This window comes from Giraffa tippelskirchi, chromosome 7 (genome assembly GCF_054371585.1).
Source record: "Giraffa tippelskirchi isolate mGirTip1 chromosome 7, T2T-mGirTip1v1.2.pri, whole genome shotgun sequence".
Classification (NCBI taxonomy): Eukaryota; Metazoa; Chordata; class Mammalia; order Artiodactyla; family Giraffidae; genus Giraffa; species Giraffa tippelskirchi.
In genome coordinates this window covers 90,732,422-90,755,733 of record NC_137281.1, presented here as the reverse complement: position 1 = coordinate 90,755,733, position 23,312 = coordinate 90,732,422, and the positions used below count along the sequence as shown (strand labels likewise).

Sequence of the window (23,312 nt, the reverse complement as noted above, 5' to 3'; positions counted from 1 at the left end):
AGGAAATGTAGGGGAGTATAGCCAAAAAATTCTCCTCTTGATTTGCACTTATGCAGACCTCTTTTGAAGTTCAAAACTTGTTTTAAATAGGCACTTTTTCTTTATATAAAATAAGAGAATTATCATTTAAAAGATAAGAACCATTAAATTCATAGAAGAAAACATAGGCAGAACACTCTTATCACAAATCATAGAAGCATCGTTTTGGGATCTGTGTCTTACAGCAAAGGAAACAAAAGCAAAAATAAATATATAGGACCTAATTAAACATAAAACTTTTGTATAGCAAAGGAAACATTGACAAAAGATAAACACAACCTACTGAACAGGAGAAAATACTTGCAAATGATATGACCAATGAAGCAATTAAAATCCATAATTAATATAAACAGCTCATACAACTCAATCTCAAAAAAATATCAAAATGGACAGATTAAAAATGTCCATTAAAAATAGACTGATTAAAAATGGATAGAAGACCTGAATAGACATTTTTCCAAGATGATATATAGGTGGCCAACAGGCAGATGAAAAGATACTCAACACCACTAATCATCAGAGAAAGGCAAATCAAAAACAAAATGAGACATCTTTTTACACCTAACAAAATAGCCATCATCAAAAAGTCTACAAACAACAAATGTTGGCAAACATATAGACAAAAAGAACCTTTGTGTGCTGTTGGTAGGAATGTAAATTGGTGCAACCACTTTGGAAACCACTTTGAAGTAAAAGTAGAACTACCATATCATCCAGAAATTCCATTCCTTGGTATATATTTGATGAAAAAGAAAATGTTAATTAGAAAAGATACACGCAACCCAATGTTCATAGCAGCATTTTTTCAATAGCCAAGATGTGGAAGCAACCTTGGTGTCTATCAACAGATGAATGGATAAAAAAGAAGATGAGTATTCTATTATATGTATATATATAAATAAAAAGTATGCATGCTGTGTGTTCAGTCAATCATGTCTGACTCTTTGCAACCCTATGGAATGTAGCCCACCAAGCTCCTCTGTCCGTGGGATTCTCCAGTCAAGAATATTGGAGTGGGTTGCCATTTCCTCCTCCAGGAGATTATCCTGACCCAGGTACTCAGCCTGCATCTCCTACATCTCCTGCATTGCCAGGAAGATCCTTTAGAACTGAGCCACCTGGGATTCCCTAATGGAATATTACTCAACCATAAAAAATAATTAAATCCTGCCTTTTGCTACAACATGGATGGACTGGAGGGTATTATGCTCAGTATAATAAGTCAGACAGAGAGAGACAAATACTGTATGTTATCACTTATGTGTGGAATCTAAAAACAACCAAATGAATATAACAAAACAGAAACAGACTCACAGATATAGAGAACAAACTAGTGGTTACCAGCAGAGAGAGAAGGAAGGGGAGAGAGACACAACAGGAGTAGGAGGTTAAGAGATACCAACTATTAAGTATTAAATAAATAAGCTACAAGGATATATTGTACAACATAGGGAACTATAGCCATTATTTTATAATAACTTTAAATTGAGTATTACCTATAAAAATATTGAATTACTATTTTGTATAGCTAAAACTAACATAAAACTGTATATCAACTGTACTTTAATAACAAAAATAATAATTTTTTAAGTTTTGGAAAAAATAAATTGCTGAAATTCATACTTGGCAACAATAAGTAATGATGGTAAATTTTGGTACAGTTTTTATTGATAATAATATATTACACAATATTATAATAAAATATTTATTGAGTGCCAGGCACTGTTACAAATGTTTTCATATATTAACTCACTCAATCTCAAACACTCTGTGATGGGGATATGATTTAACTTGGATATCTCCAGTTAAAATTAAGAAAACAGATAAATACCTATTTGAATAACTAGTCACTCAATCAGTAAATAATAGAGAAGACTTTGAATTTTAAGAAATTCTCCTCTGGAGATATTTATTTTAGATCTAGTAACATTTATTACTTTTAAGTATAATTTTCCTTGACTCTTTACAACAGTCCTTAAAAGGAACTTTAGCTCACCAAAGTGTCTCCCATTCAGGAATTATTTCTAAAGTTTACACATAATTTTCTTCAGAGCAACCTTCATCTCCTTATTCCTGAGACTGTAGATCAGAGGATTTAAAAGTGGAGTTGCAATTGAGTACAACATGGTCAAGAACTTCTGCCGCCCAGGCTGACTGGCTACCCCTGGGCTTACATACATCACTGTGACTGAGCCATAAAAAAGGAACACAACTATCAGGTGGGAGGTACATGTGGAGAAGGCTTTTCTCCTACTTGAACCTTTGGGAACCTGAACCACAGCTCGAAGTACCAGAGTGTAGGACACAAGAATGTAGAACAAAGTGATGAATGTTATCACAGCACTGAAAGTGCTACAAGTCAGAGCTGTCTTGGGGACAGGGACACATGATATAGCCAGCATTGCCCCAAGATCACAGAGGTAGTGATCAATGACATTTGAACCACAAAATGGAACTTGGGAGATAAGAGCAGCAGGTGTAACTAACCATAAGAATCCACCCACCCAGGAAGCAGACACAAGTGTTCCACAGACTTTCCTGCTCATTATGGTTGGGTAGTGCAATGGACGGCAGATGGCAACATATCTGTCAAATGCCATGAGGGCCAGGAAGAAGAGTTCTGTGGCACAAAGAGAGAGGAAGATGTAGAACTGTAGGATACAGCCATGATAGGAGATGGTCTTGGTCTTGGATAGGAAGTTGAACAACATGCTGGGCACATTGGAATTGATGTAGCAGATCTCCAGAAATGAGAAGTTGGCCAATAAAATATACATGGGAGTGTGGAGTTGCTGGTCCCACCACACAGCACAGATAATAGCACTGTTGCCCAACAAGGTCAAGATGTAGATGATGGAGAATAAAACAAAAAGGAGAATCTCTACTTCTTGGCTACACAGGAAACCCAGAAGGATGAATTCATGAAATGTAGCAGTGACACTCTTGTTATACAAAACATGCATTTTCCTCTAACCTATAATGTGCACAGACATAATCAGAAGCGCATATTAAGAGCCTATTTTATGCAGTTTTTCATGCCTCAATTTCTCATCGGAAGTAAGTGGCATTATAAGTAGAGAATAAACTGGAATATCAGTATTTAGTCAATATGAAGAATTTTTCTCAAAATAGCATTGACATAAGACACAATAGCACCATTGATAATATTACTTTAAATATTACTTCACTCTAAATAGTTCTTCTAGAACATTTTCTTCCAATTTTAGCCTGTAAGAAAAATAGAGATAGAAATGAATCATTAAACACCTTAACTGGCCACCTTTGTTTAACTCAAGTAGTGCTAATAAGCTTCAGAAATGTAGTCACACCATTAAGCTGGACTTGAATTATCTCATTGCCTACTCTATCATTTTGATCATCATCACAAGGTCCATAAGCTCTCCTCTCTATTTAACTACATTACTATAGACTCTTAGTAGATCACGATAATAATGCATACCTCTAAATAAATACATTAATTTATTTATGTTTCCATTTTTCAAAAACTTATATTCCCAGTTGATTCTGTTGTGAAAAATACACCTTGCTTTAAGAATTACTGTTATGTGGGTATGGACTTCCATGATAGCTCAGTTGGTAAAGAATCTGCCTGTAATGGAGGAGAACCCGGTTCGATTCCTAGGTCAGGAAGATCCTCTGGAGAAGGTTTAGGCTATCCACTCCAGTATTCTGGCCTGGAGAATTCCGTGGACTACAGTCCATGGGGTCACAAAGAGTCCGACACAACTGAGCAACTTTCACTTTCACTTACATGGGTATAATAGCCAGAGAAGTTTGAACCTAGAGGTTTTTCAGAAGCTGTGAATTGACAACAAAGAAAGCAAAATATGGAGGTTACAATACTGAGTTAGAAGCTGTGCTGTGCTTAATCGCTCAGGTATGTCCAACTCTTTGCAACCCCATGGACTGCAGCCTGACAGGCTCCTCTGTCCTTAGGGATTCTGCAGGCAAGAAAACTGGAGTGGATTGCCATGCCCTCCTCCAGGGGATCTTCACAACCCTGGGATCAAATCCAGGTCTCCTGCATTGCAGACAGTTTCTTTACTGACTGAGCCACCAGGGAAGCACAAGGATATAAAATGAAAGAGAGCTCATAAATAACTGGAGGCTAATTCAACAATTCCCAATCTAAATTAAGGAATATAGCATGTGCTTTAAAATATTTAAATTGTTTTAATCAAATTCCAATTATCCTCTGTGGAGTGCCTTTCATTCACATTTGCTATATCCTTTCAGTACCATTTGCAAAATTTGCTAGTTTACTATTTCTAAAAATCGTATCATATACTTTAGCTTTTAGTTAGAATAGATTTTCAATCCATTTATTTTTCTTTCCTTATTAATTTATACTATTTTCCCTCAATTTTCATTTTAAATATATAGGATTTAGTAAATAAATAAATAAAGGACGGGCTCAACATTTTAATGTTTCCAAAGTGCAAAGTCAAAGTGACTGTTTAAGAATGCAGTGTATGTTTTATCACAATTTAATTTTTAAAAAGGAATAAAGAGGCAGAATTCAAGAGGGCTATAATGAAGACCTGGACCTTTTAAAAGCAGTATTTATAACCTGAGCCAAGTGACTCTTTCTTTCTCTCTCTCTGCTTCAATTTCTGCATCTGCAAAATCAGAGTAACATCTAGGTTGCTTCCATGTCCTATTGTAAATAGTGCCGCAATGAACACTGGGGTACATGTGTCTTTTTCAGTTGCGGTTTCCTGGGAGTATATGCTCAGTGGTGGGATTGTTGGGTCTTATGGTAGTTTTATTCCTAGTTATTTAAAGAATCTCCATACTGTTCTCCATGTATCAATTTACATTCCCACTAACAATGCAAGAGAGTTCCTTTTTCTCCACACTCTCTCCAGGATTTATTGTTTGTAAATTTTTTGATGATGGCCAATCTGACTGTTGTGAGGTGATACCTCATTGTAGTTTTCACGTGCATTTCTCTAATAATAAGTGATGTTGAACGTCTTTTCATGTGTTTATTAGCCATCTGTATATCTTCTTTGGAGAAATGTCTGTTTAGGTCTTTTGCTCACTTTTTGATTGGGTTGTTTGTTTTTCTGGTATTAAACTGCATGAGCTGTTTTGTATATTTTGGAGATTAATTCTATATATATAATGGACTGTTACTCAGCCATAAACTGTATTTGAGTCAATTCTAACTAAGTGGATGAACCTAGAGCCTATTATACAGAGTGAAGTAAATCATAAAACAAATATCATATAGTAATGGATGTATATGGAATTAGAAAGATGGTACTTAATGAACCTATTTTCAGGGCAGCAATAGAGACACAGACTTAGAGAACAGACTTATGAACACAATGGGTGAAAGAGATGGTAGGACAAATTGAGAGAGTAGCACTGAAACATGTACATTGCCACATGTAAAACAGATAGCCAGTGGGAATCTGTTGTATGACATAGGGAGCTCAAACCTGGTGCTCTGTGACAACCTAGAGGGTGTGGGATGGAGTGGGAGGTGGGAGGGAAATTCAGGAGGGAGGGGACATATGTCCCCTACGGCTGATTCATGTTGATATATGGCAGAAACTAGCACAATATTGAAAAGCAATTATCCTCCAATTAAAAATAAATAAATTTTTAAAAATCAAAGTGACAATATCTACCATGGAAATTATGAAACATTAAATGTAACACATTCTTAAAGCACATAGCCTAGAATAAAGTAAATGTTTAGTGTGAGCTCCACTTATTGCCCTATTTACCATAAGCAAAGCATGAGCCAATTGATCTGATTCTTCCTTTAAAAATATCTGTTTGAACCTAAAATAGAGCTTCCATACACATTCTTATCTCTGAGTATTCAATCTCACGAATAATATGAGTTCAATGCACTTCTATGGTGTTAACTTATAATGGAAAAAATGTCTTAAAATCACATCATATATAACACAGAATGAATCTCTCAATAAAAATATACTTGAATTCCCAAATAGCGCATGAAATTTGCTCACTGAAATAATCACTTTAATAATTCCTTACCTTTTGAATTAAACCCCTTTGATAATTATCTATGCAATCCTCCTATTTCTCTGATCCACAACCTATTGGTCACTATTCTTCTTTTAGTACCTTCCACAAAGCGGTTCAGCTACAGATTTGTTAAATAGACATTTATGGGTTGCTTGAAAAAAAACCACTATGAGGAAAATTTCCATTTTAGTTAAAGTTTACAAGTCCAGGAACAGCTTTATCCTTTACTGCCTTGCATATGTTAAAGCTAGGAGAGTAGAACTGGAGTTTATCCCTTTAGTCTGGATTGATAAAGCTTTTTTTCACCCAGAGAATAGCTTCAAATAATCCAGGTTTTAAAAATATTTCATAGTTTCCCATGTCATAGAGAAGTAAATGGGAGAGACAAGACTTGAACCCTGGTTTGCGTAATTCCAAAGTCCATAATCAATATAACCCAAATTGATTGCTAGCTAAAGAAGTGCAGAGTATTCAGAAGGTCTGTTCCTCCTCTGCCTACTATAAGATACTTCCTTCATTCCCTCTTGTCTTCCCTCCCTTTCCAAATCTAGAATGAATAAGAGCTAGTAACATGGACCACCCTCCTCTCCTCCAACCCCAACCTTTACATCTTTTTCAGCATTCACTTGAATGAGCACTTTTAATAAAGGTGACAATAGACAGGACATGGCACTACAATAATACAATACTGATCACTGAGGTGATTGTGGCCTAGATATGATTACAAGTAAAAACAGCAAGGTGATTTGGAAAGGGTGGGAAGCACTTGGAATGATGGAATGACTTTGGAGGGGATCTATGACATAGAAAGTAATTATGTGGAAACTCTACTACTAGGAGAATAATTACACAATCAGGGGAGATATTAAATTATGAGACCTTTCAAGGATGGCTGAGTTATTCATAATGCAAATGACTAAAACTAGTTTAGGAATTTTTAAGACAATAAAACCTGAAGTCTGAGACATTTGAAAAATTTTTCCATAATGGATTTCCCTGTATGTTAGGATTATTTCAAAGAGCAATGCTCATTTTCATGGTAATTTTATCAAAGAAAAAACCCTAGGCCCTTTCCCCATCTGGCCACCTTGCACAGATAATATACCAAACACTGAAATTCTCAATTAAGTGACCACCTCAAGACATCTATTCATTCATTTAATACATAAATAATATCTGTCTACTGTGTGGAAGACAGAATAAAAGGAGGGAATCATTCACACTCACTCTGATGAGTTATGTTCAACCCCTACTGGAATTCAAGGGTCCTGTCTGCAGAAGAAAGAATACATTTCTAGTATTCAATCACTTTGGTTCTGACAGGATTATTATTTAAGGAAAATACATCTCTTTTGTCTCCCCTCCCCTTAATGTGTTTGCTTTCTCCTGAGGACCCACACAAAAGAAACACTGGGAGATGTCCTGATTGCCCTCTAGGGTACACAAATTTTTTTTTTAATGAGTCTTGAAAAGGAAGCAATTTGGATGCACAATCTCTGACTTCCTGGAAGTATATTCCTGTGACGTCTCAGGAGGAGATGTCAGGAATATTCTGACCCTAAAAAGCTTCACTTTATCCATAGTCAAGTATTTCTGAGAACAGCTGCTCTAGGTAAGAATGGATACAGTTTGGTCAGACCAATTTCCCTGTGAGCATCACAAACTTGAAAGTAACTTGTTTTTTAATTGTTATCACAACAGATAAATTATAAATACATAAATAATGGAAAGGGGTCACATATTCCATAACCAGCACCACTTCTTCTTTCTTCCTTTTTCTGAGCTTTTGGTGACTGGTATCTGGTTGTCGATTTTTAGGGTAAAAAAAATATCATGGTACCACAGCTGTTCAATTATTCTTGGCTTCAGAATAAAGACTGCTGTATCAATACAAGATACTGATGAAAGAAATTGCAGAAGGCACAAGCAAATGGAAAAATATTCCAAGTTCATGGATCAGCAGAAGTAATATTGTTAAAATGTTCACACTCACCAAAGCCATCTAGTCGACCAAGGCATGTGTGCTTAGTCATGTCTGACTGTTAGCAACCCCGTGGACCATCGGCTCCTCTGTCCATGGGATCATCCAGACAAGAATACTGCAATGGGTTGCCGTTTCCTTCTCCAGGGAATCTTCCTGACACAGAGATCAAACCTGCTTCTTCTGCTTCTCCTGCATTGGCAGGTAGGTTCTTTACCACTGAGGCACTTGGGAGGCCAATTTGCAGACTCAGTGAAATCTCTCAAAATTCCAATGGTGCTTTTCACAGAAATAGAAAAATCAATCCTAAAGCTTGTACGGAACCACCAATGACACCAAAGCAATCTTAAGAAGGAAGAACACAGCTGGTGGCATCACACTTCCTGACTTGAAACTATATTCCAAAGCTATAGTAATCAAAATAGTATAATATTGGCATTAAAAACAAACATGTAGACCAACAGAACAGCATGGAGAGTCCAGAAATAAATCCATACATATACAATTAACTAATACTTGACAAGGGAGTCAAGAATGCTCAGTGGAAAAAAGGCAATCTCTTCAATAAAAATCTTGAGAAAATTGGATAGTCACATATAAAAGAATGAAACTAGACCCCTATCCTACACTACTCACAAAGATTAACTAAAAATGTATTGAAAATTTAAATATAAATCCTTAAACCATAAAACCCCCAGAAGAAAACAAAACCTTCTTGACATGGATCTCGGCAATGACTTTTCAGCTATGACACCTGAAGTATAAGCAACAAAATCAAAGATAAACATGAGATATGATCTCAAACTTAAAAGTTTCTGCACAACAAAAGAAGCAGTCAACAAAATGAAAAGACAACCTATGGAATGGGAAAAAATATTTGCAAACCATATATCTGATAGTGAGTGAAATGAGTGAAAGTCACTCAGTCGTATCCAACTCTTTGCACCCCCATGGACTATACAGTCCATGGAATTCTCCAGGCCAGAATACTGGAGTGGGTAGCCTTTCCCTTCTCCAGGGGATCTTCCCAACCCAGGTCTTCTGCAATGCAGGTGGATTCTTTACCAGCTGAGCCACAAGGGAAGCCCAAGAATACTGGAGTGGAGAGCCTATCCCTTCTCCAGTGGATCTTTTGGACCCAGGAATTGAACTGGGGTCTCCGTAAGGGGTTAGTATACAAAATGCATAAAGAACTCATGAACTCAAGAGGAAAAAACAAATAATCCAATTAAAAACTGGACAAAGAACCTGAATAGGCATTTTCCCAAAGATTTAATGAATGGCCAACAGGTACATGAAAAGATACTCAAAATCACTAATCATTGAGAAATATAAATCAAAACCACAATGAGATATCACCTCACACCTGTTAGAATGGCTAGCATCAAAAAAGACAAGAGATAACAATTGCTTATCAAGGACGTAGAAAAGGGGACCTTTGTCTACTCTTGGTAAGACTGTAAACTGGTATAGCCATTATGGAAAACAGTATGGTGGTTACTCAAAAAATTAAAAATAAAACTACCATCTAATCTAGCAAGCCTACTTCTGAGAATATATCTGAAGGATATATATATGTATATATATAATATTTTTGACATTGTAATTTTCTTTCAAGGAGTCTACTCTAGGGAAATGTTCTAAAATTAAACAAAAATTTAAGCCCAGTGATTTTTATTGCATTATTTCAAGATCAGATAATTTTAAATAGCCTAAAAACCCTAGGGAAATGATATTAAAACAACACTCACTACTATGCAGCTTTAATAGTATTTAAGAGAGTTTTAGTTACATGGAAAAATGCAGGCTATAAATGCACAATACTAAGTTGTAAATGCTGTATGACCTCATATGTATAAATTTTTACAACAAAAAAAGACTAGAGGGAATATGCCAAGTTTTTACTTGAATTATATGTGCTTGAAAAAATTGTGGGTAATTTTTTAGCTTCCTTAATTTTTCTGACTCTTTCAAATTTTTGTTTAAACACAAGTTACCTTGATAATCAGAATTTTTAAAAATTGCAACAGTGATACCCAGCACACAGGGTGTTGTAAGGATTAAATAAAATGAGTTAAATATAAGAATTTGTCACAATATTTAGCATAAGATATCAAAAGCAATTGTTTTCCATCTTTGATGGGTAAAGATGGAAGGTAAATAATTTACTATTTAAGAACTCAGACTTCACTCTCAGAGAGAACTGAATTCAGATATTGTCATTCCCATTTGTTAGATGTTACAAATTATTTAATTAACGTAAGCTTCAATAGCTTCCCCATAAGTAAAAATAATAGTATATCTAACATGTCAGATTGGGAGGGGATTAAATGAGATTACTCATAATTTACTCATCTTACTGCCTGACATGTAACAAGTTTTCAGTAAATATTAACTGCTATATTTGTATGCCAAAGTACAAGGGTAGCTACAGACATGGATAGGCTTTTGAACCCATGTAATGAATTAAAAAAATAAGTTAAAAAAATAACTGTTCCTTTAATCAGAGAAAGCAGCTCAAAATTATATGGCAAATGCATAGTATCAACTGATAGAGTGGAATCATTGGTCCGTTATGAGAAAAGGAATATCAGACGTTTGAAATAACCTTAACAAAAGATGAGTCCCTGGGGTAATGACCATCCAGCTAAGGGAATCTCAGCAGAGAGTCCCTTTAGGGAAACTGGCTTTGGCCCAGCAACAGTTTCACTGGGGACAAGTGGAGAATTCAGGCTTTCATTCTTACTACTACTGGATGGAGAGCAGGGGAATCACATCTTTTTCAGCTTCCAGAAAACAGAAAAATATTTCCCCAAATGCTCTGGAAGTGAAAGCACAAGGGAGAGAACTCTGAGATCCAAGGGAAATGAAGAGCAGAAGAAAGCCTTATCTGCAGGCACTGTTTCCTATTCCAGTAAGTGCCTGAATCAACTCCTTCAACAAAGAGCATATGTTCTTATTACATGAACACAGGACAGAGAAAAATATGTGTTATATTTTGACGGTGGAAATGTGAGTTCGAGAAAGTGTCTTTCTACCTGTCTAGTTGAAAGAGAAACCATTACTTTCAAATTTTATCAACTGTAAAGGTGAAAAAAAAGAAAACTAAGTATATTGCCTTTATTTAATCCTGTCTAATATCATCACGATTTTTTTGACTTTTTTTCTAAACTACAATATTCTCCTTAAAATTTACTGAAGAAAATTAAAACACAAAATGGAAAGTAGTATCATTTTCCTGTTTTTTTTTTTCTGTCTCAAGGAAGTAAAGTATTAATTGATTGAGAATAAGGTATGCTTCCTTCCAATGGGAAAGGATTAATAACACAAATTCTCTCCAGAAGCTAATGGTTATCATTTCTCATGATGTTGCATTTGATTTTTTTAAACTTAACTTCTAATCTGTGTCCAAGGTTTATGAAATGGCATTGGCCACTTACAAGTAAAATACAACCTTTAGGATGCCCCGCTGGGAATCTTCCCTTTCTCCTCAACCCTGGCACAGAGACTTACTTCATTGACTTTAAACCCAAGTAGCAAGTGAACGAGAAATGATATCCTGCGAGGTAAGTCACATATGACATAAATAATGGGCTTCCTAGCAACTTGTAGCATTCCAGAAATAACAAAGGTCACAAAAACTGGTTAGGGAAAGTGGAAGATCCAGAAAAGTACCTTCAAGAATAATATTTTCTAATGTTTATCTTTTTAGTTTATAAAAGTAATATATGTTATTTATAGAAATTTTAAGAAACACAGATATATATAAAGAAGAAAAGTATGCAACCTATCATCTGATCTTGAAAAACTTACCACTATTAATTTCATTTTTTCCAGGAATTTTTATATTCCTCAGTATTATTTACTTTTTCTAAAGAAGTATATATAAAGAACTACATAAACTCTTGCTACACAAAGAACTCTATAAAGTATGGAGGACTTTATAAACTTTTACTACTCAAAGAATTAGCATTACCTTATTACTTATTAGAAATTTAGAACCCCAAACTCCATCCACTCCTTCTGAGTAAGAATCTGTATTTTAACATGATTCCTAAAAATTCTTATGCACTGTATGAATTTTTTCTACACCTCTAATTCTTATTTAATGGGTATAAATGCTTTAAAAGCTCTGAGTATTTCTAAATTGCCAGCCAGAAAAAAAATGTACAAGTTAATATACCCTCCAACAGTTTTTCTAAGTGTCATTTCATTGCACCTTTATCAACTCTGGTATCATGATTATTCATTTTTGTTAATTTGAAAAATCAAAATTATGTATTTCATATTAGTGACCTTTATCTGGAAATGTGGAGTTATAGATTTAACTACCACAATTTACACTGAAACTTATATTGATCTAAAGTGCCTCTTAATTTTACTGAAAACAGTATTTCACCATGAAGGAATATAAATATATGTTCCAAAACACCCCTTTCTTAGTATACAAGAATGCAGTAGACACTAAGCAAACTTTTACTGAATTTTTTAAATTCTTTAGTGATTAGCTTATAAAGCTAAATTTAGGAGCTAAGCCTGAAAAGATTGTAACTAGCACATAAATATTCGGTTTATGATAACAAAGTGGAAGTTGATAGAAAATGAACTAAGGTTCACGATGGATAGCAATCAAAAAGTTAATGCTATTATTTTAAAATGTTTTAAAAAAAATATGCTAAGAAATATTTTCCTTTATTATCCAAGTACTGAAACTATATAAGGCAGTATTGTAGACAGTTCTTAAATTTTCCAGCAACAAAAATCTCAAGTCATCTTGTCATCTTAGAAGTAATTCTAAGAAAAAAAGAAATAGAAAGAAACAGACAGAGAGAGAGACAGAGAAACAAGTGAAATAAAGGGATTAAAAACAAGGAATGTTTTTCTCTGAGAAATTTAGTGAGCTTTTCACTGGGCTAAAACCTAAACAAGAATGTCTTTCCATACCAGCTGATAGCATTGTGGTCTCCTTGCTTACAAGCTTATGAGATTAAAGAAAAAGACTAGGCCATCTTCTGCCCTGCGGAGAGAAAACAGCAGGGACAATCAGTCTAATTTAGAATATGGACAGCTCTAAGGATTGATCTCCTTTCAAAAGAAAGAAGAAAAATGTATAAAAGAGAATTGACAAGAAAATAAAGTAAAATGGCACTTAGTAATTTTAACTAAACTTATATTCTCAGACCTAAGCAAATTATATCCCTGGGTACAGAAAGAATTTACAGACATGATTTCAAAATCACTATTGATGTCTCTGAAGAATTCTAAAGAAAGGAAGAAAATGTTTTAAAAACTGAAATTGAACAAGGGCACCAGTTTTAAAAGCTACTTTTAAAATTTTCAATAAGCCCACTGTTTATTAATGTATGCCAGAAAGTTTTTCAGATACAAAGTCATTTTCACCATTTTTGTGCTGTTTATCTGTTTTTAGCTTAGCCATCTATCCCCAATTGTTGAGAATAATATGTATTAACCTAGAAAAAGTTTTAAGTTCTCTAAAAAAGCAATTTTTAATGTTCTACATATTCTAATCAAACACACAGGTGAAAATCATAAGAAATTTTACCAAATTCACAGGGAATAAAAATACAAATGGGAGTTAACATTTGGAAGTCTTAAGATCTCATTCAATGAAACACTTGATGAAATTCAGTAATTAACCTCCCTCACTTCAAAAACTCAATGACACAACCACTAAATGGGGCCAGTCTCGTTTTAAGTTCTTGTGAATAAAACTCTAAGGACTTTAGTATAATGAAAAGTCAATAAAAGTCAAAAGTATAAAGTTACTGCCCAAAAAAGCCAAAGAATTTAAGCCTGCATGAGTTCCTAGAGCAAAAGAGATTATAATACCATTGTGTTCTGTGTCAGCCACACAGTATGAGGGGTAAAGCCTCACGTTCTCTCCTTTAAGGCACTTAGTTGATATTACTCTTTTGTTCAGTAAATCTGTCAATTCTAGTTTTTTACAATTAAATTGCCCATGTCAAAGTTTATATATTAATTTAGCTTTAGCCAGACACCCATCTGGAGAAGAAAATGGAAACCCACTCCAGTGTTCTTGCCTGGAGAATCCTCTGGACAGGGAAGCCTGGCGGGCTGCAGTCCATGGGGTTGCAAGGAGTCAGACACAATTAAAGCGACTTAGCACGCATGCAGACACCCAACTGTACTGTCTAGACCAATGTTCTCCAAAGTTCAGTGCACCAGGCAACCCAATGAGAGATGCAGAAAGGAAATATCTGAAATTCTGTTTTTATTTTAATTCTAAGAAAACTTTTTTTTCAAAATCTTTACCAATATTTACTATATTTATTGACAGTGGTTTGTTGATAGTGTAAAAGCAAATAGTCATATATAGAAGAGTATACTCAACAACTGTATTGTTGGACTGCCCCATCAAAAATAGAAACTATTGATCTAGTCCCCTCCTTTATGCTCAGGAAAATGTGCTCATCTCCTGGGGAGGAACCAGGAGACATAATTCTCTTTGTAAATGTAATTTCTGCTCCAATCCTCACAGAAGGGACAGAAATGATGATGTCAAAGGCCAGAAATACTTCCCACGTTGTGAGTGAGTTCATCCTCTTGGGCTTCCCTTGCCGCTGGGAAATAGGGATCTTCCTCTTTTCCATATTCTTTATAACTTACATCCTGACCCTCCTTGGAAATATGGCCATCGTGTGTGCAGTGCGCTGGGACCGCCGGCTCCACACCCCAATGTACATTCTGCTGGCCAACTTCTCCTTCTTGGAGATCTGCTATGTCAACTCTGATGTGCCCAATATGCTGGCCAACTTCTTCTCCCAAACCAAAACCATCTCCTTTGCTCGGTGTCTCCTCCAGTTGTACTTCTTCTTCTCACTGGGCACAACAGAATGCTTATTTCTCTCCATCATGGCCTATGACCGTTTCCTGGCAATTTGCCGCCCTCTGCACTACCCCACTGTCATGACTACTAAGTTCTGTAGCAGCCTGGTCATCTTTTGCTGGGTGTACGGTTTCCTCTGGTTTCTGATCCCAGTGATACTCGTTACTCGGCTACCATTTTGTGGCCCAAATGTGATTGATGACTTTCTGTGTGACCTGGGTCCTCTGTTGGCCCTGGCTTCAGCGTGTGTCCCAGTCCCAGGGACTGTTCTCATATGTGGTACCATGAGCTCCCTCCTTATCTTTGCCACCTTTTTCTACATTACTGGATCCTACACCCTGGTGCTGAGGGCTGTAATGCAGGTGCCTTCAGTTGCTGGCCGGAAGAAGGCCTTCTCCACCTGCTCCTCACATCTGGCTGTTGTGTTTCTGTTCTATAGTTCTGTCATGATGACATATGTGAGTCCAGGGTCAGGACAAGAAGAGGGAATGCAGAAGTTCACAACTTTGTTCTACTCAGTTTTGACCCCCTTTTTCAATCCCATGATCTACAGCCTCCGGAATAAAGAAATGAAAGATGCTTTGAAAAAAGTTGTAGGAGGTTCCTAAAACTGGGGCTATGCAAATTAAAGTTGGAAAATCATTGATCTCTGAAAAGGCTCACAGTAATCACAACCACATGTAACACTTTCTATTGACATCTACCTCCAACCAAGCAGTGGTTCCCAACTAATTGACTCTGAAATGGGTATATTAGGACCAAGGCACAGGTATTTTGAAAAATCCCCTGGGATACTGTAATATACAGAGAGTTTAAGAATCCTCAAATTTAGGAATTTCTAAACTCTTTAAGGGGCTTCCCAGGCAGCTCAGTGATAAAGAATTCATGGGCCAATGCAGGAGACACAGGTTCAGTCTCTGGGTTCAGGAGAGCCCCTGGAGAAGGAAATGGCAACCCACTCCATTTTTGCCTGGAAAATCCCATGGACAGAGGAGCATGGCTATAGTCCATGGAGTCACAAGAGTTGGACATGACTTAGTGTCTAAATAACAACAATAACAAAATTCTGTGATAACACAGAGTGAGACCACATACACACACACACACACCTCTTTTCTTTTCAACAGCCACTTTATTGCAAATCAATCAAACTGAATCATTCTTTTATAGGTGGCTGTCCAGTTTTTCTAGCACCACTTATTGAGCAACCAGTTTTTTTATCCACTGTATATTCTTGCCTCCTTTGTCATAGGTTAATTGACCAAGGTGTGTGGGTTTATTTCTGGGCTTTCTATTCTGCTCCATTAATCTATGTATCTATTCTTGTGTCAATAATATGCTGTTTTGATTACTGTAGCTTTGGAGTATCTACTGAAGTCTGGGAGGGTTATACCTTTAATAACACATGTTATAACCCAAATAGAATAATCATTGCTTTGCCAAAAAAAAATGTTTATATCCAAGATAGATCTATCTCTTTTGAATGATTTGTACATGCTTTTTTGAAGAGATTATGCATAGAAAAGGGGCTTCCCTCATTGCTCAGTCAGTAAAGAATCTGCCTGCAATGCAGGAGACCTGGGTTTGATTCCTGGGTCAGGAAGACTCCCTGGAAAAGGAGATGGAAACCCACTCCAGTATTCTTGCCTAGAGAATCTCATGGACAGAGGAGACTGGCAGACTACAGTCCATGGTGTCACAAGAGTCAGACATGACTTAATGATTAAACCAACAACAAAATAAATGCATAGAAAAAAAAAGAATATGAAAAACTATTCTGGCATTGTACTGGCCTTTGAGTGACCCAGATTAGCAATATTTCTTTCCTGTCCTCAGAATACCATTTGTTTTTTCCTCCATTTGTTTATTTTTGCTTTTATTTCTTCCACTTTAAGAGATTGATCCAGGAAAATACTGCTACAATTTACATCAGCATTCTGCCTATGTTCTTTTCCTTGAGTTTTATGGTTTCCATTCTTACTTTTAGCTTTTAAACCATTTTTAGTTTAGTTTTGCATATTGTATGAGAGAATGTTCTAATCTCCCTCTTTTATAGGTGGCTGTCCAGTTTTCCCAGCACCACTTGTTAAACAGCCAACCCATTGTATATTGTTGCTTCCTTTGTCATAGGTTAATTGACAGTTGGTGTGCAGGTTTATTTTGGGCTTTCTAGTATGTTCTGTTAATCTATGTGTCTATTTTTATGCTGCCAATAATATGCCGTTTTGATTACTGTAGCTTTGTAGTATAGACAGAAGTCTGAGAGGGTCATACCTCCAGGTTTGTTCTTTTCTCTCAAGATTGCTTTGGCAATTCAGGGTCTTTTGTGGCACCATATGAATTTTATAATTGTTTGTTTTACTTCTATGAAAAATATCATGGGTATTTTGACAGGAGCTGCATTAAATCTGTAGATTGCTTTGGGTAGTATGGCCATTTTAACAGTATCAAGTCTTCCAATCCTAGAGTATGGGATAGCTTTCCATTTATTTGTATTATCTTCAGTTTCCTTCATTAATATTTTATAGTTTTCAGAGTATAGGCCTTTTATCTCCTTGATTAAATATATTCCTAGTGTTTTGGGGGAGTGTTGATGCAATTTTAAATGGGATTGTTTTGTACTTTCTCTTCCTGATAGTTCATTTTTAGTGTATAGAAATTCAATAGATTTCTGTGTATTATATCCTGCAACCTTACTGAAATCATTTATCAGCTGTAAGTTTTTGGGTAGAGTCTTTAGGGTTCTATATGGAGTATCATGTCATCTGCAAATAGTTACATTTTTATATCTTCCTTTCCAATTTGGATGTTTTATTTCTTCTTCTTGTCTTTTTACTGTAGCTAGGACTTCCAATATTATTAAGCAGAAGTGATGAGAGTGGACATTCTTGTCTTTTCCTGAATTTAGCAGGAAGGCTCAGCTTTTCACCACTGGATATTATGTTAGCTGTAGGTTTGTCATAAATGGCCTTTATTATGTTGAGATATATAGCCACTTTGATGAGAGTTTTTATCACGAATGGATGCTGAATCTTGTCAAATGTTTTTACGTGTCTTTTGAGATGATCATGTGATTTTTATCCTTCCTGTTGTTAATGAGTTTTATTGCATTGATTGATTTGCATATGTTGAACCATCTCTGTAACCCTTTGTGAATAAACCCAACTCGACCATGGTGCATGATCCTCTTTACACATTGTTGCATTTGGTTTGATACTCTGATTAAAGACATTGAGTGGCTGATTGGAACAAAAACAAGACCCTTCGATATGCTGCTTATAAGAGACTCAGTTCAGGGCCAAAGACACACACACAGTGAAAGGGAAGGAATAAGAAAAACTTTTTCATGCAAATAGAAAAGAAGAGAAGGCAAGAGTAACAATACTTGTATCAGACAAAATAAACTTTAAAAGGAAGGCTATAACAAAAGACAAGGGCATTATATACCACTTGCAGCAACATGGATAGAGCTAGAAATTATCATACTAAGTGAAGAATTCAGAAAGAGAAAGACAAATACTATATGATATCACTTATATGTGGAATCTAAAATATGGCAAAAATGAACTTAACAAAACAGAAACAGACTCACAGACAAAGAGAATAGACTAGTACTTGTCAAGGAGCAAAGAGGTGAGGGAGGGAAAACTTGGAATTAACAAATATAAACTATTATATATAGAATGGATAAAAAAATAAGGTCTTACTGTATAGCACAGAGAACCATCTTCAATATAAACCATAATAGATAAACCATAATGGAAAAGAATATTTTAAAATCCTGTTTGTGTATAACTGAGTCACTTTGCTGTACAGCAGAGATTGGCACAACATTGTAAGTCACCTACGCTTCAATTTTTTAAAGTTAAGTTTAAAAAAAATGTTAAAAAGGAAAGTATAATGATAAAGGGATCAATACAAGAAGAGGATATTACACTTGCTAACATATACATACCAAGTACAATAGCGCCTAAATGCATAAATCAAATACTAACGGACATAAAAGGAGAAATTGACAATAGCACAATAACAGTATAGGGGACTTTAATACCCCACTGACATCAATAGATATTCCAGATAGAAAATCCATAAGTGGTCTTAAATGACACAATAGGCCAGTTGGACTTAATTAATGTCTATAGGACAATACATCCCAAAACAGCAAAATGCACATTATTTTCAAATGCACATGGAATATTCTCTAGAATAGACCACATACTAGGTTACAAAATAATCTTCAACAAATTTTATCAAGCTTTTTCTTCTGACCACAGCAGTATGAAACTAGAAATTAACTACAAGGAGAAAAATGGGAAAAGAACAAACACATGTAGCCTAAGCAAAATGCTACTAAAAAATGAAAGGGATAATGATGAAATCAAAGAGGAAATCAGAAAATACCTCGAGACAAGGGAAAATGGAAACGCAACTTTCCAAAATTAATAGGCTCTATCAAAAGCAGTTCTAAGAGGGAAGTTTATAGCAATATAGGCCTTCCTCAAGAAACAAGAAAAATATCAAGTAAACAATTTAAGCTACCACCTAAATGAGTTAGAAAAAGAAGAACATAAAGCCCAAAGTCAGCAGAATGAAGGGAATAATAAAGATCAGAGACAAATAAATAAAATAGATATTAAAATAGAAAATATCAATGAAACTAAGAATTGGGTTTTTTTTGAAAAAAATAGGCAAAATTTATAAACCTTTATCCAGGCTCACCAAGAAGAAAAAAGAGTGGCCCTAAATAAAATAAGAAATGAAGGAGGAGATATGACAACAAATGCCACAGAGAAACAAAAAAATCATAAGATAATGCTATGAACAGTTATTTGCTAACAATAATATACAACCTAGGAGAAATTGACAAATTTCTAGAAACATACAGCCTGACAAGACTGAGTGAAGAATAAACAGACAATTTGAGCAGACTGATCACAAGTTAAATTGAATTTGTTAAAAAAACAAAAAAACTCCCAGCCAGCAACAATCCAAGACCAGAGGGATTCACTGGGGAATTCTACAAAGCATATAAAGAAAAACTAATACCTATCCTTTCAAACTATTCCAAAAAAAATTGAAGAGGAGCTAACATTCCTAAATTCATTCTATGAGGCCATCATTACCCTGACACCAAAACTATATAAAAATACTACAAAAAAAAAAAAAGAAAAATACAGGCCAATATTTTTGATTAATATAGATGGAGTTTGATTTTTAAAAGTACTTGAGCAGGCATACATAGAAATTAAATATAAAAATTAAATGCTAACAGATATGAAAGGAGAAACTGTTATTTATTAAGCTTCTTAGATGTGTTGATTAATGTCATGAAATTAGTGTGTATGATAGCTTACAGTGAACAGATTTGTGATCTCTGAAGAATATTTAGCTTCAGGATCAGGGACCAGGCTTGATTACTCAAAGCTTTTGTGTGGCAGAAGTTTTATCACAGTAAAAAAGGACACAGAAAACTTCTGACATAGACATCAGTAGGGGGATGGAGAGTGCCCCAACTAGCTAGTCTTATCAAGGCCTTATATACCTTTACCTGACCCACTCCCACAACATACATCTTAACACGATTAGAACTAACAGTAGAAAGATCTTACCAGACCCACTCCCACATAAGATAACAGCATTAATTAGAAGGTTCCTGTTAAGAAGGAGAAACATGTCCTCAAGCAAGATACATTATTGTTATATAATCATTAGTACAGAGCTTAGAAAAAAACATACCCTTGAGCCATTAGCTCAGGGCTTGAAACAGCATTTTATGTGACTAAAAGAAAGAATGTAGAAAAAAAAAATTTACTTTTCTCCTCCTCGAGGGCCCTAGACCCCTTCCTCCTTTAGGGCCCTGGACTCTATCAACCTATCTAAAAATTAACTCTCTCGTGTATTCACCCATTACTTCTTCAAAGAGTCTTTCACCATCTTTTTATCTCTTTTCTACTTCTTGGCGGAGAAGGCAATGGCATCCCACTCCAGTACTCTTGCCTGGAAAATCCCATGGACAGAGGAGCCTGGTAGGCTGCAGCCCATGGGGTCGCTAAGAGTCGGACACGAGTGAGTGACTTCACTTTCACTTTTCACTTTCATGCATTGGAGAAGGAAATGGCAACCCACTCCAGTGTTCTTGCCTGGAGAATCCCAGGGACTGGGGAGCCTAGTGGGCTGCCGTCTATGGGGTCACACAGAGTTGGACATGACTGAAGCGACTTAGCAGCAGCAGCTAATTCTTGGATTCCCATTATATGTTGGTATGCTTGATGGTGTCTTACAGCTTTCTTAAACTGATCATTTTTCTTCATTTCTTTGGCTTCTATTCTTCAGATTGGATGATCTCAATTAATCTATTTTCAAGTTTGCTGAATCTTGTTTCTACCAACTCAAATACAGGGTTGAACCCCTGTATTGAATTTCTATTTCAGTTACTGTACTTTTCAACAGAGTTTCCATCTGATATTTCTTGTGATTCACATATCTTTCCTGATGTTTTCTATTTGGTGTGACATAATTCTCATAATTTTCTTTAATTCTTTAGATGAGTTTCTTTAATTCTTTGAGCTTGTTTATAAAAGCTTATTTAAATTATTTACCTAGTAAGTCCCACATTTGGACTGCTGTTTTTTCCTGTATATGGGCCATATGATTTCTTTGTATGTCTTACATGTGTCTCTTTTTTATTTAAAATGGGATGTTTTAAATAATACAAAGTGAAAACTCTGAACATCAAATTCCCCCCACTTCTCCAAGTTTTGTTGTAGTTATGGTTTTTGTTGCTCATGTTTCTGCTATTTATTTATTAGGCTTTTTTTTTTTTTTTTTTACTAATTCTGTGAAATCTCTATCACTTGTTATGTGTAGTTACTGAAGTCTGCTTGGTTTGCTTAGTGGCCAGGTCATGATTGTATAGGAGGGAGAACTTTACTATATATTTAGAGATATAGATATATTAAAGCTCAAAAGTGTTCCTCAACTCACTCCTATTAAATTCTGTAATTTAATTTCAGTTCAAATATCAGAAACATCACATTTCATCTTATGATAGTTAAATAAATTCTTTGTTCCTCATCATAATTTTGCCAGAAATTGGTGTCAAAAAATGTAAACCCATGGCTGATTCATGTCAATGTATGGCAAAAACTATTACAATATTGTAAAGTAATTAGCCCCCAACTAAAATAAATAAATTTATTAAAAAAAAATAAAAAAAATAAAAAAAAAATTCTTTGTGCCCTCAAACACCAAACATTTTTTTAATTAATTTATTTAAATTGGAGGCTAATTACTTTACAATATCACGGTGGTTTTTGCCATACATTCACATGAATCAGCCATGGGTGGACATGTGTTCCCCATCCTGAAACCCCTCTCACCTCCCTCCCCATCCCATCCCTCAGGGTCATCCCATTGCCCCAGCCCTGAGCACCCTGTCTCATGCATTGAACCTGGACTGGCGATCTATTTCACATATGATAATACACATGTTTCAATGCCATTCTCTCAAATTACCCCACCCTCACCTTCTCCCACAGAGTCCAAAAGTCTGTTCTTTACATCTGTGTCTCTTTTGCTGTCTCACATACAGGCTCATCATTACCAACTTTCTAAATTCCATATATATGCCTTAATATACTGTATTGGTGTTTTTCTTTCTGACTTACTTCACTCTGTGTAATAGGCTCCAGTTTCATCCACCTCATTAGAACTGATTCAAATGCATTCTTTTTACTAGCTGAGTAATATTCCATAGTGTATATGTACCACAACTTCCTTATCCATTCATCTGCCGATGGACATCTAGGTCACTTCCATGTCCTAGCTATTGTAAACAGTGCTGCAATGAACATTGGGGTATATGTGTCTCATTCAATTCTGGTTTCCTCGGTGTGTATGCCCAGCAGTGGGATTCCTGGGTCGTATGGCAGTTCTATTTCAGTTTTTTAAGGAATCTCCACACTGTTCTCCATAGTGGCTGTACTAGTTTGCATTCCCACCAACAGTATAAGAGGGTTCCTTTTTCTCTGCACCCTCTCCAGCATTTATTGTTTGTAGACTTTTTGATAGCAGCCATTCTGACTAGCGTGAGATGGTACCTCATTGTGGTATTGATTTGCATTTCTCTGATAATGAGTGATGTTGAGCATCTTTTCATGTGTTTGTTAGCCATCTGTATGTCATCTTTGGAGAAATGTCTGTTTAGTTCTTTGGCCCATTTTCTGATTGGGTCGTTTATTTTTCTGGAATTGAGCTGCAGGAGCTGCTTGTGTATTTTTGAGAATAATTCTTTGTCAGTTGCTTCATTTGCTATTATTTTCTCTCATTCTGAAGGCTGTCTTTTCACCTTGCTTATAGTTTCCTTTGTTGTGCAAAAGCTTTTAAGTTTAATTAGGT

The 23,312-nt window shown here is 35.6% G+C and overlaps 3 protein-coding genes across 9 annotated transcripts in view; 1 reads left to right on the top strand and 2 right to left on the bottom strand.

Annotated features, from left to right (window-relative positions):
* The window catches only part of LOC145512707 (uncharacterized), a 199,225-nt gene that overhangs the window by 69,497 nt on the left and 106,416 nt on the right, over window positions 1-23,312 (bottom strand). The window contains exon 3 of one of the 6 annotated variants that reach the window (XM_081507000.1): window positions 12,992-13,064. The exons of the other annotated variants lie outside the window; for them this stretch is intronic. Within the exon in view, the coding sequence (XP_081363126.1) occupies window positions 12,992-13,004 (13 nt within the window). The 5' untranslated portion in view covers window positions 13,005-13,064. The remainder of the gene's footprint in view (window positions 1-12,991; window positions 13,065-23,312) is intronic. 6 annotated transcript variants of the gene reach the window in all.
* On the bottom strand, window positions 2,064-4,057 carry LOC145512698 (olfactory receptor 11G2-like). Its single transcript, XM_081506989.1, has one exon. It carries the CDS (start codon window positions 3,000-3,002, stop codon window positions 2,064-2,066), a length of 939 nt encoding a protein of 312 aa, XP_081363115.1. The 5' UTR covers window positions 3,003-4,057.
* LOC145512693 (olfactory receptor 11H6-like) lies at window positions 10,582-15,523 on the top strand. Of its 2 annotated transcripts, XM_081506984.1 has the most exons (2): window positions 10,582-10,588; window positions 14,577-15,523. In XM_081506984.1, exons 1-2 carry the CDS (start codon window positions 10,582-10,584, stop codon window positions 15,521-15,523), a joined length of 954 nt encoding a protein of 317 aa, XP_081363110.1. The 2 variants fall into 2 exon arrangements, with proteins under 2 accessions (XP_081363110.1, XP_081363108.1); XM_081506982.1 differs by lacking the exon at window positions 10,582-10,588 and having other exon boundaries at window positions 14,579-15,523.

Bases quoted from the DNA above. Each gene is read 5' to 3' on its own strand.
- LOC145512698 (XM_081506989.1), bottom strand. From the start codon at position 3,002: ATGCATGTTTTGTATAACAAGAGTGTCACTGCTACATTTCATGAATTC.